This window comes from Amblyomma americanum, chromosome 1, assembly GCF_052857255.1.
Source record: "Amblyomma americanum isolate KBUSLIRL-KWMA chromosome 1, ASM5285725v1, whole genome shotgun sequence".
Lineage (NCBI taxonomy): Eukaryota > Metazoa > Arthropoda > Arachnida > Ixodida > Ixodidae > Amblyomma > Amblyomma americanum.
Genome location: NC_135497.1, coordinates 535,368,450 through 535,384,079, shown reverse-complemented (window position 1 = coordinate 535,384,079; position 15,630 = coordinate 535,368,450). Strand labels below are relative to the sequence as shown.

The following is a 15,630-nucleotide window of genomic DNA, read 5'->3' as shown; positions in this document are numbered from 1 at the left end:
CCAAAGGCCCCGGTTCGATTACCGGCCTTCACCCCTGTTTTTTTTATTCATTAAGTTTGCGTGCATTTTTACGCAGCCCCCGAATATTCGCGACGCGTGGTGCGCGCAACTAGAAGTACGACGCCGACGGCTTTTCAACCGAACGAGCTGTATACGTTATCGAGATGTTTACCAAGCAAGCAGCAGAAAAAGAAAGCCGGCAGCAGATATCGAAATCAACGCCACGGGAGCCTGAGCGGGCGCGCAGTGCAGCCGTAGGCGGGGCGAAGTGAAAACGGCGACGACAATTCGTTGCCGCGGATAGCGAGGCATCGTGCCTGTCGACTGCCGCTCGACTGCTCCGGTTACTTCGGTCACAACGCCAGCCACGGACATGCGTCGACCATCGATGCGGCAAAGGCAACGCACAGAATTCATTTGTCAATGTTCTGCAAACTGAGGTCCGCCTGGTGTGAGCACGCTTTTAGCTTGCAAAATGGCGTTCCTCTGGTCCAGTCGGTATGAATTCACCTTTGGGCCAGCATGAACTTTGGGACGCATCAACGTAGACAGGGGCATGGAAGACGCAACAGGGGAATAGTCATAAACGTTGTTTGCCTTATAAAGGAAGTGTTGAACACTGACTGCAGCGATGTTTTCGCCTGCATACTTAAAGTTGCACGGTAAGAGAGAACAGGGTGAAGGCAGGAGACAAGCAGATGGCCTTGTGTCGTGTCACGTTGTAAATTTAATTTTCTGCAATTTTGAGCTATTGTAATACTGTGCAGTTAATTTTACGGCAAAAGTCTGCTCCTGTGTGGCATTCCTATGTCATCAGCGTTATCGTGTTCAAGGCGGAAATTCTATTTGGAAGCTGAATTGTAGATCACATTCTAACGTAAGCTAATAAGACAATCGTAGAAAGTTCTCAACGTTTAGATGCAAACAGAGGACGGAATATAATGACGGCCGGAGTACTGCGGTGGCTCCATGGACTTTTGCAAACGGTGGCGCCACAAGTGGCCCGCCTTTACCTATTATGAAACTCCGGCGGGAGTTTCGGGACTCGAAAAGCATTGAAGGACTCTGCTAATATCTATAAGACCGCGAGCGAGAATCAGTTGCCCTTTCAGTGTTCCGCAACATTATTTATCTTACCGTTTGTGAAGCAATTTCTGTCAACCTCCCATTCCTAAACCTGAACGGCGCATTAATTACACTGTTTTCGAGAAATGTTATTATACCAGAGAAAACAATCTTTTCCAGTGCCTTAGAAAAAAGAGGGAGTACTCAAATCGGACGACAGTTGTTGCCGAATTTTGGTCACCACCCTCAAGAACACGGAAACTCAAGCACATTTTATTTCCTTTAGAAAAACAGCAAACTTCAGTAACAAGTTAAGCATGTAAGTAACTACGGAAGTCACTAGGCACAATGCATACTTTAGCGGATTACTTTATTGATTTCCTTTTCTAACCCTTAGAGTTTCGGAGTGACCTATGATTGTTCTTAATCTCATGCTAATCAGTTGCCTAAACGTATATAGTTTTATTGTCCTACTGGAGTGCCGAGTTGGATGGTGGCAGCGATAAGGAACAGCGATATATACAAATCGATTGTTAAGGTGATACGCGCGCTGATCTCACTAAATTAATGATAGCACCTGGAACAGAAATATTATTTTCATGACTTAAAATGCTGTTTATTACTTTCCGGTTGCGGTCGAGCACAATCGGAAAATAACTGATCAAATGATACAAATTTTTGTGTCCGATGTTTTGCGCTTGACCCGCCGCGGTGGCTCAGTGGTTAGGACGCTCGGCTACTGATCCGGAGTTCCCGGCTTCGAACCCGACCGCGGCGGCTGCGTTTTTATGGAGGGAAAACGCTAAGGCGCCCGTGTGCTGTGCGATGTCAGTGCACGTTAAAGATCCCCAGGTGGTCGAAATTATTCCGGAGCCCTCCACTACGGCACCTCTTCTTCCTTTCTTCTTTCACTCCCTCCTTTATCCCTTCCCTTACGGCGCGATTCAGGTGTCCAACGATATATGAGACAGATACTGCGCCATTTCCTTTCCCCCAAAACCAATTATTATTATTATTATTATTTTGCGCTTAACTCATTCCTTGTTCTTTTAAATTCTTTTAGTGCGTTATCTGAACTAGTAGGCAAAAAAGCTTGAAAGTGGCAATTTTTTATCATTTTAAGTGTTCTGGAGTGAGGCACGATAGACGTTGGCGCTATAGACTGCAACACCAAATGTTTAGCACAGATGCACAGAAAACAGTTTATGAATTCGAAATCGCATTTTTTTTAGTACGTAAGACCAGTTCTAGTTGATAATTTTATGCTTGAATGAGTTTAACCTTTCTTTTGTAACGCGCTGAAGAAAATATGATTCCCTTCTCGCGTTCTTATCCACTGAATACAATATGTTAAAAGCAGAACAATGGTCATTAACATCGCAGGCAACTCTGCTTCGTTTTCAACTTAAGTATCAACATTGGTAACGATAAGTTCTAGGATGTACGATGTGCAACATGTAATTCGAGTTGGTGTTGCAATTACGGTTATGAATCCAGATGAAACAAGCTTTGTGTCCACAAGTCACCAACAATTATTTGGGCGGTTGAATCCGAAACCGAAACAACTAATGGGAGTCAAACGAATTACAAATTGTTTTTTGGGCGCAGGCAGATTTTACAGTGTGATGTATGCATAAAATTGCAAAGTAAATGTTATGCAACCAAACATTTAGTGTCGCTCCTGGTTCTACGACTTGAAAATTATCTGAGGCCTCCCTTGTGTACATGCTACCATTTAGATGGCTTATCATAGTTAAAATCTGTGGGACGTGTTCAAAGGCATGGCCACACGTTTTCGTTTTCTGCACTTGACAGTACCAGCCCATGGTACACGCGGCACTACAACTGTTGTTGTTGTTTGCCTAAAAAAAAACTTCAACAATTGTACTCGGAACACCTAAATCTTCGTGCAATGCAAATAAGCTTCGTCTTCCTTGCCTCCCGGCATTCCGCATGTTCACACTGCATAAGGTGCTACTCACTCTGGACGTGCACGTCGAAATCTGCCGTCACATTGCCGGCTACGTTCTCGGCTGTGCACAGGTACCTGCCGGCCTCCATCCTCGTGACGCCGGTCAGATAAAGAATCTGATTGTCCTGCAGCAGGCTCACGCGTCCAGGCCGCACCGACACTTCCTGCCACACAGTGGACACAAAGAGTGAAAGCGTCAGAACTTTTTCGAATTTAGCATGGAACAATTTTGAGATCCCATTGTTAACAGCTGAAAGAAGAGTGAACCCTTACAACAGATTCGCCATTTCTGTTGCACGCGAAATTCAGTATTGCAGCAACATTACATTATTCGCGGTTGGCATTCAGTGATGTTTAAGATACGTGCCCCTATAGATTCAAGGAAAATTGTTGTGTCTACTTTCTGGCCTTTTCTTTAACGTTTTTTTTTCTGACACGCTAATAGATGTTGTCAAGCAAGGTACTGTGAAAGAGTAACACAGACATGGACGCGAAGAGCAAAAGGACAGGTGCAGACTCAAGGCATGTTTTCCTAAGAACACACATTTAATATTGTTACGGACTCAAAAGCTCTGGGTCGGTTCACGCCATGCGTACCAAGTACGTTCCCGACAGAATTCAGCCGACCCATCTTCAGCCTTTCTTCCCTTCTACTGTTTCGTCTTCAGTCGTCCTTAGCATTTGCCCCCTGCGCAACCGAAGCCCGCCGGGCGAGTTCTGTTGTGCCCCGAGAGTACCATGGCTTCAGACTAGCGACATGTGAGCGTTCAGTTTTGCGCTGAACGGCGCCTAGTTGCGGTGCGGCGCGCAATGTGAAACGTGTTGTCCCTAATTCAGGCCACAACCACGCAAGCTCTATTATAGTGGCCCAGTAGCTTTTGATGCAAGCCGCGGTGGCTAATTGGCCGCCAAAGCCAGACAATATCGCCAAAGCGTAGAAAACGTGCCGCTGGTGGCAATCCTAGCGTTCCTTGAAGCGCTCTTGAGAAGCAACGGATCGCAGGCGGGCAATCTGACGATCTTCTTCAGCTAAGGAAAGGATCTCGGCGATGCAAAGGTTGTTACTGGCATAAAATGCTAGGATGTTGTCCAGGGTGTAGCGAGGCGGGTGAGCGTGTAAGAGGTATAGAATGAACTGCATCAGGTCGTTTCATGAGCGGCGGTATTGAAGGCGTATGTGATGGGGGACAGTATGGTGCCCCAGTTCTCATGGTCAGAGTCCACATACATTGCACGAATGCTGGTGAGTTTTCTGTTTATACGTTCCGTGAAACCGTCTTTCTGTGGGTGATATGGCGGTGAGTGCCTGTAGGTAACCGTGCACAAACGTAGCAGCTCTTCAACGATATCCGCCGTGACTTGGCAGCCTCGGTCACTGTTAACTTAGAAGCCCACGGCGCCGATAGGTCGTCCCCCCCCCCCCACCACCCCCACCCCCGCATCTGTTCCCGGGAGCGGTCATCTCCGTTTGAAACACAGGAATTTATTGAGAGGCGCGACGCCCGCGCGTAGGGTGCCTCGATGCCGGTACTAATCCTTTCGGCTCTGGTGCCGAGTCATCCCCTGCTGACCGCCAGGGGCCGACGACCGTGTCCCGCTGAGGAAATTCCTTTGCTATCAGCGGAGACGGCAAATCCTATGCGCGGCACTCGATGAAATGCATATGCAGGGAGCTGCGTACGCCGCCTGCACGTTCCAGGAGGGGCGGGGTCCACTGGGCTCGGACCGGGGAGCCCTGGGCTCCGCCCACTTGCACATACGATACCACTGCACTGCTGTTGGTTGAAATTGGGCGATAGCTAATTTACTAAAGCTCCGCCCAATTATCGAAGGGGTTAAAGAGCCGCTGGAAACAATGACTTTGGACGAGCGCGCCGAGTCTCAAGCTCGGCCGTTTTTTAACAGCCTTTTTAAAACTCCCGTTTTTAAACTGGCTTTTGCTTGCCTGCCTTTTTATGACAACCCGTCTTGAATAAATCAGTTTGTTTGCCATGAAGTTGGAATTGCTGCCCCAAACGGCAACGTGTCGGCAGACGAGCCGACGAAGAGCACTAATCCCTTCGTACTGCTAACCGCCATGTATCGATAACCGGCCAGCGGGCCATCACCATCCACCGCTCGCGAAGTGCAACCGACCAGCCCAAACCGGCCATCCCATCAGAAGGAGGACAAGAAGATAACTGTTACTGATTACCACTCGTGGCGGTCTATGCCGTAAGAGGAGAGGGCTCAGAAGAAATAGCGACACTTTATGCTTGGTAGCCGATGGCGGAGCAGCCGTTTCACAATAACGTGTAACGTAGTACGCAAATACCACGATATAGCGATTGCCATTTAGAGATTTGGGAAAAGGTCCAAGCAGATCAATTCCAATCTGCTCGAACGGACTGCTGGGGGGCTTCACAAGAAGAAGTAGGCCAGGTGAGCGGAGGTTGGGCGTTTGTGGCGCTGATACTGCGGGCAACTAGCCAGATATCGTTCTGTCGTGGAACGCATTTTCGGCGAGTAAGCCCGCTCTTGAGCTCGATGGAGCGAGAGAGCCGATCCTTGATGTCCGGAGGCAGGGTCGTCATGCATGACACGCAAAATGGAGGGGCACATAACTGTTGGAACCACGAGCAAGTATCGCGGGCCCACAGGGGAGTACTTCCTTTTTCCATAACAGATCGTCGCCGATACAGAAACGGCCTGTAACTCCCTGGTTGCGCGCAGAGGCAAAGAAGGGTCGTAGAGCCGGATATTCACGATGCTCAGTTTCAAACACCTGAACGTCAGGAAACTCTGGAACGATGGCTGGGATGCAATGGTCGAAATTGTCACTGTCACACTCGGTTGAGGAAAGCGGCATTCGCGAAAGACGGTCTGCATCGACGTATCGCCGCTCGCTCTTGCATACGGCATTGAAGTCATACTCCTGTAGACGCAGAGCCCAGTGCGCGAGGGGACCGCATGGATCTCGGAGCTTGGCGAGCCAGCAGAGGAAGTGATGATCTGTAATTAGATTAGGGATGAGCAAAATAACTATTGAGGATAATCAAACATAATAGACTTATACCAAGTTGACTCGATTATGTGAGCTAGAGCTAGCTAAGGCGCGAGTGAGGCCAAAAGGGAAACGAAAACGCAAAACTAAGAGTTGGTGGGGTTAAGAGGTGAAGAAGGCCACAGAGAAACGTAATGAAGCGTCAAGAGAACAAAAATATTCCAAGAAAATAGGAAAATCAGAAGCTGAAGACTACAGAAAATGGGATAACTTTATAAAGTGTAGAAGGGAAGCATCCTATTTGATCAATGAGGAAATTAGAAGAGAGAGGACCCAATTCATGTTAACAGTGAATATAAACGATAGAAAAGCAGCTGAGAAATTTAGGAAACATCTCAACTCCGTGACTAATAAGATCAGGCTAGAGCAAAGGCTTTAGTTACCGATCAGGGCATTCGGCTAGAAGGGAATGAAGCACTGGAATATATAGGAACAAGGGTGACAGAAAAATGTAAAGGAAAAATTGGTGCACATAATTTATCGAAGGAGGATAGACCGGTCACAGCAATTGCTTCGCTTGGACCGAGAGAGTGGGAAAGGTGCAGAGATGTTTCCTAGTGGCACGCCGACAGGGCCAGATGGTATTCCGATTATGTTAATAATGAAGATAGGAACAAATCCAAACAAACATTAATAGAGGTACTCAACAAAATGATAGTGGATGGCAAAGCCCCCGATGAATGGCGATTAAGTAGAATGAATATGATATATAAGGAAAAGGGGGACAAAGCTGACATAAGCCACTACCGTCCCTCAACTGTGACATACGTAGTTTACAGAGTGGTGACGCAGATTATAAAGGACAGATTGCAGGCTTGGGTGGAGAACGAGGGGGTGCTAGGGTTGCTACAAAATGGGTTCCGGAAACTAAGGAGGTTGCAGGACAATCTGTTTTCATTGACGCGGGGTATAGAGATTGCTGAAAAGGAACACAGGCCCCCTTGGCTAGTATTTCTGGATATCAAGAGAGCCTACGACAACGTTATTAAGGAGTATCTGTGGGACATACTGGGCACATTGGATGTGGATGATGCAGTAATTAATCTTTTAAAATGTATCTATTCTTGTAGACTGACGCGTGCGTCACACTGCTCCGAATGAACGGCCCTTTATTCGAACAACACCACTGCTTAAATAGCTACGGCGGTGGCCAGCTATCAGCACACCTGGTGATAAAAAAAAACAGGCATAAAACTGGCGCATTTTCTCGTGTGGCACACCTGTCACAGCGCGTGATTGCACAATCTACCACATCCCTTCCCCCTTAGTCATCGATGCCGTAACGTCGCACGGAGTGACGTTGGCGAGTGGGACGCCGGAGCGGTTGCGGCGTCTCGGGTCCCGGAGGTTTCAGGGCGGGGCTTGACGTAGACGGAAAAGCGAACGATCGGACAGATTTGATGGTCTGTGGTCCGGGACTCAGAGCACCATGCTCTTCGAACGGGGTTCCGGTGGCGTCCGTGCACAGCTCCGTCTGCAGTCCGCAGCTCGTACATGACTTGATATATCTGTCGCAAAACGCGAGCAACCACTCAGGCCCTAGCCCGAAGTTCCGCGCGTGCACGGTGTACACTCTCGTCCGGGTGAAGGCTTGAAAGGAGGTCCTGAACATTCAGACCAGCATGACTTCTGCTGGCGATTTCGCGGTATCGGCGCGCGGCGTAGGATGTTGTTTCAACAGAAAATATGCACCCTGGCATAATACGGTGCCCTGTCTATGTTTCTGTAAGGCATAGTTCAGTTCTCGGACCATTCGCTCCGCCCTTCCGCTATTGCTTGTCGGGTGATACGGCGCTGTATACATATAGCGTATACCATTTATTTTCAGGATAGTTTGGGTTTCCCTAATTTCGACCCGACACCAAGTTGTTCAACCCGTATTCTGCAAACATTTTCGCAAGTTTTCAATTACCGTAGATAGCTGGAGGGACGGCATCACTTCGATTTCCGCCCAGTTCTACCGGGCGCGGAATTGGAATTTTGTATATCCCTGGCGATGTGCCTTTAGTAATTTCTGCTTCCATCTTTTTCCAATTAATATTGGTCAATCCTAAAGTCTTGTCCTTTCTTCTGTCTTGTGTTGCTCTTTCGTTCGAGGAGATTACCCTGTCATCGCTCTTAAATGACTCACCAATAACAAATGTATCGTCTCCAAAACGTCGTCTCCCACTGAACATTTTCAATCGGCATCTTGAATCTGTTACTGCATTCTTTGATTCTTTTTGTGCAGACAGCTTATATAGTTCCAGAATTTTCTTGGCGCACCTTTAATTGCAACGTGAACTTCAGCTCTCCCACAATCAGTGGAGTGCTTAATTTTACCCTGGACGTGGACCTGCCCTTCCAGCCTTTTTTCTCGATAATGTTTATTAATATTGTAGTCTATAAGATATACAATATATTTTAGTCTGTTTCTTCTCGAGATAACTGCGCCTTCTTAGTGTCTCTGTGTTCCCTTGAAGCCACCCGTCGTTGTTGGATGGCCTCCTTAATTTCCTTATTCCAACAGCTTCGCTGCTTCCTCTTTCCTTTCCTGTGGTTTGCCACATTTAGTTGTTTCATTGTCATACTGATGAGGAGTTCTGATTATAAATCAATTTTCCAATCGGAAATTTCTCTACTTCTTCCTCAACGCTTGCTGCCATTATCGCTATTTGTTCGTCGCTTAATTTTGCGTTCCCTTTTTGTGCTTTCTGTATTTCTCGTGTGATCAGGGCTGTCATGACACTAATACATATGTTTATGATCCTTTTCCCCGACTGTACTCTCCCTCCTTACCTATTTTAATTTTTGCGAGCTTACTATAGATTCCCGGCGACAGTAGGCAGTAGTCAATTGTCTACCTAGCTGTTCCGGAATGCCCACGTAATTTTTTTCTAAAATTTAGTTTCTCTATTTAAAATAAGAAAGCTCAGCGGCTCACAGAGGTCTAGAATTAAATACCTGTCACGATCGGTGTATCTATCCAGATCCTCGATGTCGCCATTCATGTCACCCAGCCGAATGATATCGGCACCTTCGCCGAACTGCTTTATATAGGCATCTAGACTGTTAACTAGATTCTTGTAGACTTCCCTGCATTTGCCTCCTGTCCATAAATAAACTAACGGTAGCCATGTCCTTTTATTCGCAATGTTCCTGATACCAGGACATATTTTCTGTCAGTTAATTTTACTCTCTTCCATTTTGATCCTTATGTATCAGCGTTTATGTACCCTCCCCTCTTGTACGTTGCTATTCCGTTGCACCCTTCTTAGGCACAGCCATCGATAAACAGCGGAACTTCTAGGTCTCTTGGAAGTTTCTCGCAAAGAGCGTACACATATTATTCATCGTCCTTTAAATGTATTTCTGTTCCTAACTGTTTCTTTCTTTCTACCGCACCCCCCCCCCCTGCATGTTTATATAACTGATCTTGGTGTTAAATTGCCTTTTTATGCTTTTCTTCCTGAATCTCCTGCAGGCCAATTTGTTGGGTTTAGCCTCCATTGTTACGCTTTCTTTGCTATCACCTACCCCAACGCCCGAGCCCCCGTGGACCCCCTAAAAAGCTGCTGCATGGCCCGCGAGGCGCCATACAATCTCTTCTTCCATCCTTCCACTAAAATGGATGCCGTCTCGTCCAAACCTCCTGCCAGCTCCTACTTCACGCAGTTCCCTGTTCATTTCTGCAATTTCCAAGCCTTACTCTTGGCTTAACTTCCTTATCTCCCGATTAACAGTCACCACGTACCTATCAACTTCGCCATTCAGTCTGTGTTTTTATATGTCGGTGTCTTCCTGAGCCAATCTTTCCACCCCTTGTGCAGCCACGTGGTCGCGTGAGGCGAGCGCCACGGAGTGACGTGAACTGGTGAGCGTTGTAGCACACCAACCAAAAGAGCGCCATTTCTGAAATGCACTCGAAATGGCTAGAATTTTATCGGCGACAGCGCCGAGAGTAATCGTTTTTTGAAAATCGCAGAAAGTGATACGGCTATTACTAGCACTACCATCTGTACAAATCTGTATTTGCCATGAAGCACCTAGCCAAAACACTAAACAATCAAACTGTGAGAAATCAGTTTATCAGTGTAAGAGTTTAAATGATTCACTAATTTTTTGCTGACTGAGAACGCTGCTAATTAAATGCTAGAAAAACACCCTCTATACCTCTTACACCCTGTTTACAAATATTCTGTGTCACATTTCTTAAGCAGTCTCTACGTATATAAGCAGAACAACGAAAGTAGCCCCATGCGGGACAAAGGCAACAGCTCACAGGAGCTTAGACGTTGGGTTTCTAATTTTCTCAAACTTGATGACAATTATATGGTAAGGAGCCATACAGAAAGTCATTTTTGCGCCTTAAACAGACGACTGCTTTACATGATTGCCCAGACAGGCGTTAAGGTAAGCACTGCTCTCTGTGAATTTTGAACATGTAGCATTGACTGTAGCATTGACATCTTCATAGGGCAGTTGCGACCGCAAACCCGAACCACAAGAGTGAAATAGCTAGAAGATTAAGAATAGCGTGGTGTGCGTTTCGCAGGCACTCTCAGGTTAAGAATAGCGGTTTACTAGTCAGGTATATGTGAGCCTTATCTTATTGATACTGACCTATGGGGTAGAAACTTGTTGGCTAGCGAAATGGGTTGAAATTGAATTAAAGACGGAGCAGCGAGCTACTGAGAGTAAGTTGGTAGGTCTAATTTAAGAGAAAGGAGAAAGCAGGGTGGGTGAGGAAACAAACTGGTGGCAATGATATCCCAGTGTAAATTAGGAGGGAGCAATGAGCATCGACAGGGCATGCAATGCTAAGGAAAGCTGAAGGTACGGAACGGATTTCAAGAGTGGGCAAGCGCAGCAAGTGGTGTCAAAGAGTCAGGTGGGCGCAACAAATTAGGCAGTTTGTGGGAATAACATGGCTGAAGTTGTAATGGGACAGGGTTAAACGGAGGGATATGACAGAGGTTTTTCTCCTGGACTGATAATAATGACAACACGCAAGAACGCTAACATTACGTGGTACTGCGCTGCGTTCTCGCTATCAGCTGAAAAAATAGCCAACACCTTTAGCGTTCAATGAGATTTATGCGATAAAGGGACCGTAAAATGATGCATCACAACATCAACCACTTACAGAAAATTATCTTTTTTCACAAGAGTTATTATTGTAGTACATTGGGACTGGATCTTGCCTTAAGGAGACGGATTCGCGTCGATATAAATGCTTCTCGAGTATTGCGCCTCCACTGGTCGGCACGGCAGAACTGGCTCGACCATAACCAGAGCCGCCGCGCAATACTACAAAAAAAAATAATGCAGAAAGCACTGCGCTGGTTGTCTACGAAGTTCGAGGGTGTTCGTAGCTATACTGACGACGCTACTCACTATGAAAACGACGACGCAATGAGGTGTCTCATGGTGTCATTCATGTAGACCCGTGAGGTCCGACGTAAACCGCAGTCTATCGCACGCGCTGCAAGACACCCAGCACTTGTCTTGAACAAAGTACTTCGCAAAGTACACATCGGCGGCGGCAGTATATGCTTGTTCTTGCACGCGACGACGTTAAACCTCACGCATGTTTTCGAGCCTCGCCTCGTGTTCCTTGGTAGTTTCGTGGGGCGCCGTTGTCGAGCCGCTCCGCATCTGTTGAAGGCGCTGTCGCTTCGCACTGTGATGCTCCGTGCCTGTTGGCAGAGCTCGGCGCCTGCACATCGACGTTTTCTTTCAAGGAGCTTCACTTCTGATGGTGGTGGTCACTTGCGAGCCTTATCTAGCGACTGTCTTCCCCTTCGCGAGCGAGCGCTGGCGCGCAGGCGATCCCACCAGCCACATGTGCGCATTCGCGGCGCGCAGTGCTTAGACTAGTCGAACTGGGGCGAGTGCGCCGCGGAGCACAGACTGGCCGCGCGCTCGGAGAGCGAGCGCCGTTACGAAGGCCGATACATCGCGAAATATATGTGTGGTAGCCAAAGAATCCTTCGCATTAAAAATCCTGCTGTACAACAGGGCAGCACAGAACTATGTATGAACGAGGGCAGGTATGCGAGATTTATTGTCAGGAAATGTACACAGGATGTGAAAGACTGTGCAGGAGGGTTCCGAATTTATATCGAGCATATGCAGTTGTTTCCGAACCTCCCAAAGATATTAGACCGAAGCCTCCACTTCATGTTCAAAGCTGCAAAAGACGTTTCATTGCTAAAGTCTGACCTTGAATAAAATATTTAAAAATATTGCTGCTATTGGGTTTCGAACACGCGTCGGCGCGAACATATCAGCTGCACTGGCCTTTGCACGAGAGCACTAGTTTTTTTTTCTATATAGCATGGAAGCAGTGCCGGAAAGAAAAATCTACGCATGCTTACGCCACAAAACGCCCGGCCACCATAACCCTGCGCGACCCAACCTTCGAAAACATCAAAACTCTGGGAGGCACACACATGGATCCATAGGAGAGCCAGCTAGGCGGCTCTTCCAGGGCAGCTTATATTCCCCGCACCAAAGCGCATTGCTCACGAAACAAAGATTTCGACGACCACGGTAATTGGGCGGGGCGGTCAATCACGCGGCACTTCCAGAGACTAAATAATTTAGTCGCAGCAACAAAAATAGACCATATGGCACCACACAGTTTTTCTCTACCGGCGAAAAACGTATACTGTAGGGTGCGATGTCAATATCTTTCTTAACTGTCGTTGTAATATGTCCCAGAAGAATGTACCATCAATGCAAATCTGCTCTGGTGTATTGCAAAGGGGGCAATTCACCGTCCATGGCAAAATCATCTGCTTAGCATGAAGCCATGCCTTCACAGGTAGCGTGGATGTGTGTAGTTTAAAGATGGATGTTTCTGCAGCAAAAGAAATGCGCATTCGCCAAACACGTTTTAAAACGCTGGTGTCATAGAAATTCAGGAAAAGTTACCGGTACAATGGGACAGGGAAAAAATACTCTGTAAGTGCTTGTGTCATCTGTCTTCTGGAGAGGCTATACAGGTAGTCGAAAGAAAAGCGCACAGTGAGGGAATTGAAGGTGTCAGCAACTTCCTTAAGGAATCCTCATAAAGGCCCTTCGCGAGTGTATTCAGTCGGTGCGAATAGAAAATGCAAATGAGCACTGAGACGCCTGATAGGCACAGCTACTAAAAAGGGTGGTCGCCGCAGCGAATCACGCCTCATGGTAAACTGCAACACACTCTCCCACTGTACATTGCACGTCATCTAGTTCATCAACTAATACTACTATCTAACTAATATCCTCGCCAGACGCGTCTACGACCCAAGAAAGCAAAGCTATGAGCAAACCAGGCTAAACGTTGCTTTAGCGCGTCTGCTCGGTTTGACGGCATTAAAACGCTACCAATTTTCAACCACGAGCGGCCAGCTTTGCATTTCGCCTGCCTCGTTGTAAGGACGCCATGGTTAGGACGGTACCCCACGACACTGAGTGCAGCCACACACCCCAGCCAATGAGCTACCGCGGCGGGTCGGATTGCGTGCTGAACGTTGTGCGCACAGAAAACTGCAAAACATCCAGAACGAAAGCGCATTTCTTTCTTTAGCCACAATTTCAGAAGAGGAATGATGTACGGACAAAAAAAAACAATTCTGACCGAACCGAATCCGTTCCTAGCCCCTTCCAGAACACCTTCGCCTTTTTACGCTCAATATGCAGGGTCGACATAGGAGATCAGGTGGCCAGAGAAATGAAACAAAATTGACCCTCACTTTCCGCCGTGGTGGCCGGGATCCCTGCCACTTAAAGATGAAGGAGTCCAGCTGGGTCACGTGACCACAGGCGGCGTATTCTCGGAAGAATCGCGCCTATGACCACGTGTTAAGGCCTCGGAAGTTACGCGACCCTGTACTCAGTCCAGGCAGACAGAGTTCCTATTCCACTGCGGCGTTGCCGCTTATGGGTTGGTATTGATATCATTGTGTAGACATGCTGCTGGTGCCGCTGCAGTGGGAAGTCCACTCGTTAGTATTTGTAAATGGTTGCCCTCAGTCTCAGCGGCCGAAATTCGGCGGATGCATAATACGAAAAGCTTGTTACAGTTTGTGTAGGCGGGGTCGTTAGGGCTAACCTGTAGCCCTTCATCGCGGCGTCTTTTAAAACCAACGCTGTAGGATAAAAACTGTAAATCTGTCAACACTGGGCCCCTGTACCTGGATGAAGCCCTGTCAAATGAAGACAACACGCCACTCACTTGGTTATCTTTGTACCACACGATGCGCGGGGCCGGACGTCCAAAGACAAAGCACTCCATCTGTACGTCACTGCCCTGAGCCAGACGCCACACGTGCTGCTTTTCGTCTGCAAGAAGTCGGGGAGGCACTGCACAAAAAGAAACCGAAGAGGGAATGATGGCAGAAACCGGTAACTTAAATGTAATTCAGCGAAAATATTTCCGCTAGGCATTTTCATGCACATAGCGGCACTTCAAATGTATTCTACCATCTGAGGGATCGCATATGAGGGCATTCGATATCTCTGCATCGAGAGCATTTACCCAGGCGGAATAAGTTCGCATTCGCCATTGCCTTCATCAGTGATTGGTAACTTTTGATCGTAATGAAATTGAACACGTTCACAGTTTTGGCCGTCACCCAGCTACCCGCGAGCGCCAAATAATAATAAGATCCTCGGTATTTACCGTTCAAAAAACACTTTTGTCTGATCGTAAGCTAATAGAAAATGATTACAGCATATGAAGAGACTTCTTCAGCCCGGTTCAAACGGCGCGAATATCTTGCGGATTCTGAGAGATTCCAATCTGCGCCCTTTTCTCTTCACTGTAAGACGCGCCACATTTGACCTCAATGCTACTTTTTTTGGTAATCGCTGATGACAGCAGGACGCTGTACGCATGTCAATAAGTATATAAAGTTTTTAAAGAACTCGCATAGCTATCTATTATATTTGAGAAGCATGCAACCGCCTTTCGCCTGCCCTCGAGCTAAATTTTCACCCTGCGTTTTCCTGACAACTTACGTAGCTTTGTTCCTAAACATAAACAAGCGCCAGCCAGATTCATGCGCAATCTGGCAACCACGTCAACTAAATCTTGCTAATGCTCTGGAAGGACCTTTAAATGGGGCGACGAGGTGCATATATTCTTGCTATTTAGACAAAACAACATTTTTCATGTGCGAACCTGCTCAAGAAGCCTGCATTTGCGCACCTGCTTAACCATGTCTTACCGGACCGCACATCCTCATCAGGCCTCATGCCCACGCGACCGTACCAATACATTCTCAGCATCAGAATGGGTGTGGGTTTGGGGAGGTTTAGCGTCCCAAAGCGACACACGCTGTGAGGGACGCCGTAGTGAAGGGCTCCGGAAATTTCGGCCGCCTGGGGTTCTTCAACGTGCAGTGAGATCGCACAGTACACGGGCCTCTAGAATTTCGCCTCCATCAAAATTCGACCGCCACGGCAGAGATATGGGACAGGAAAGCGGACAGGAAAGGTGCGAACAGACAATACGAACAGCAGGTTCGTCGGCTTGTGCCTGTTCGTTCCTCTCTTTTTCCTTGTTCCGCCAGTTGTGCTG

At 47.4% G+C, this 15,630-nt stretch overlaps 1 protein-coding gene across 1 annotated transcript in view; it reads right to left on the bottom strand.

Annotated features, from left to right (window-relative positions):
* The window catches only part of LOC144129205 (hemicentin-1-like), a 414,526-nt gene that overhangs the window by 329,892 nt on the left and 69,004 nt on the right, over window positions 1-15,630 (bottom strand). The window contains exons 6-7 of the mRNA XM_077663195.1: window positions 14,284-14,411; window positions 3,048-3,201 (exon numbers count right to left, since the gene is read on the bottom strand). Coding sequence (XP_077519321.1) covers window positions 3,048-3,201; window positions 14,284-14,411 — 282 coding nt within the window. The remainder of the gene's footprint in view (window positions 1-3,047; window positions 3,202-14,283; window positions 14,412-15,630) is intronic.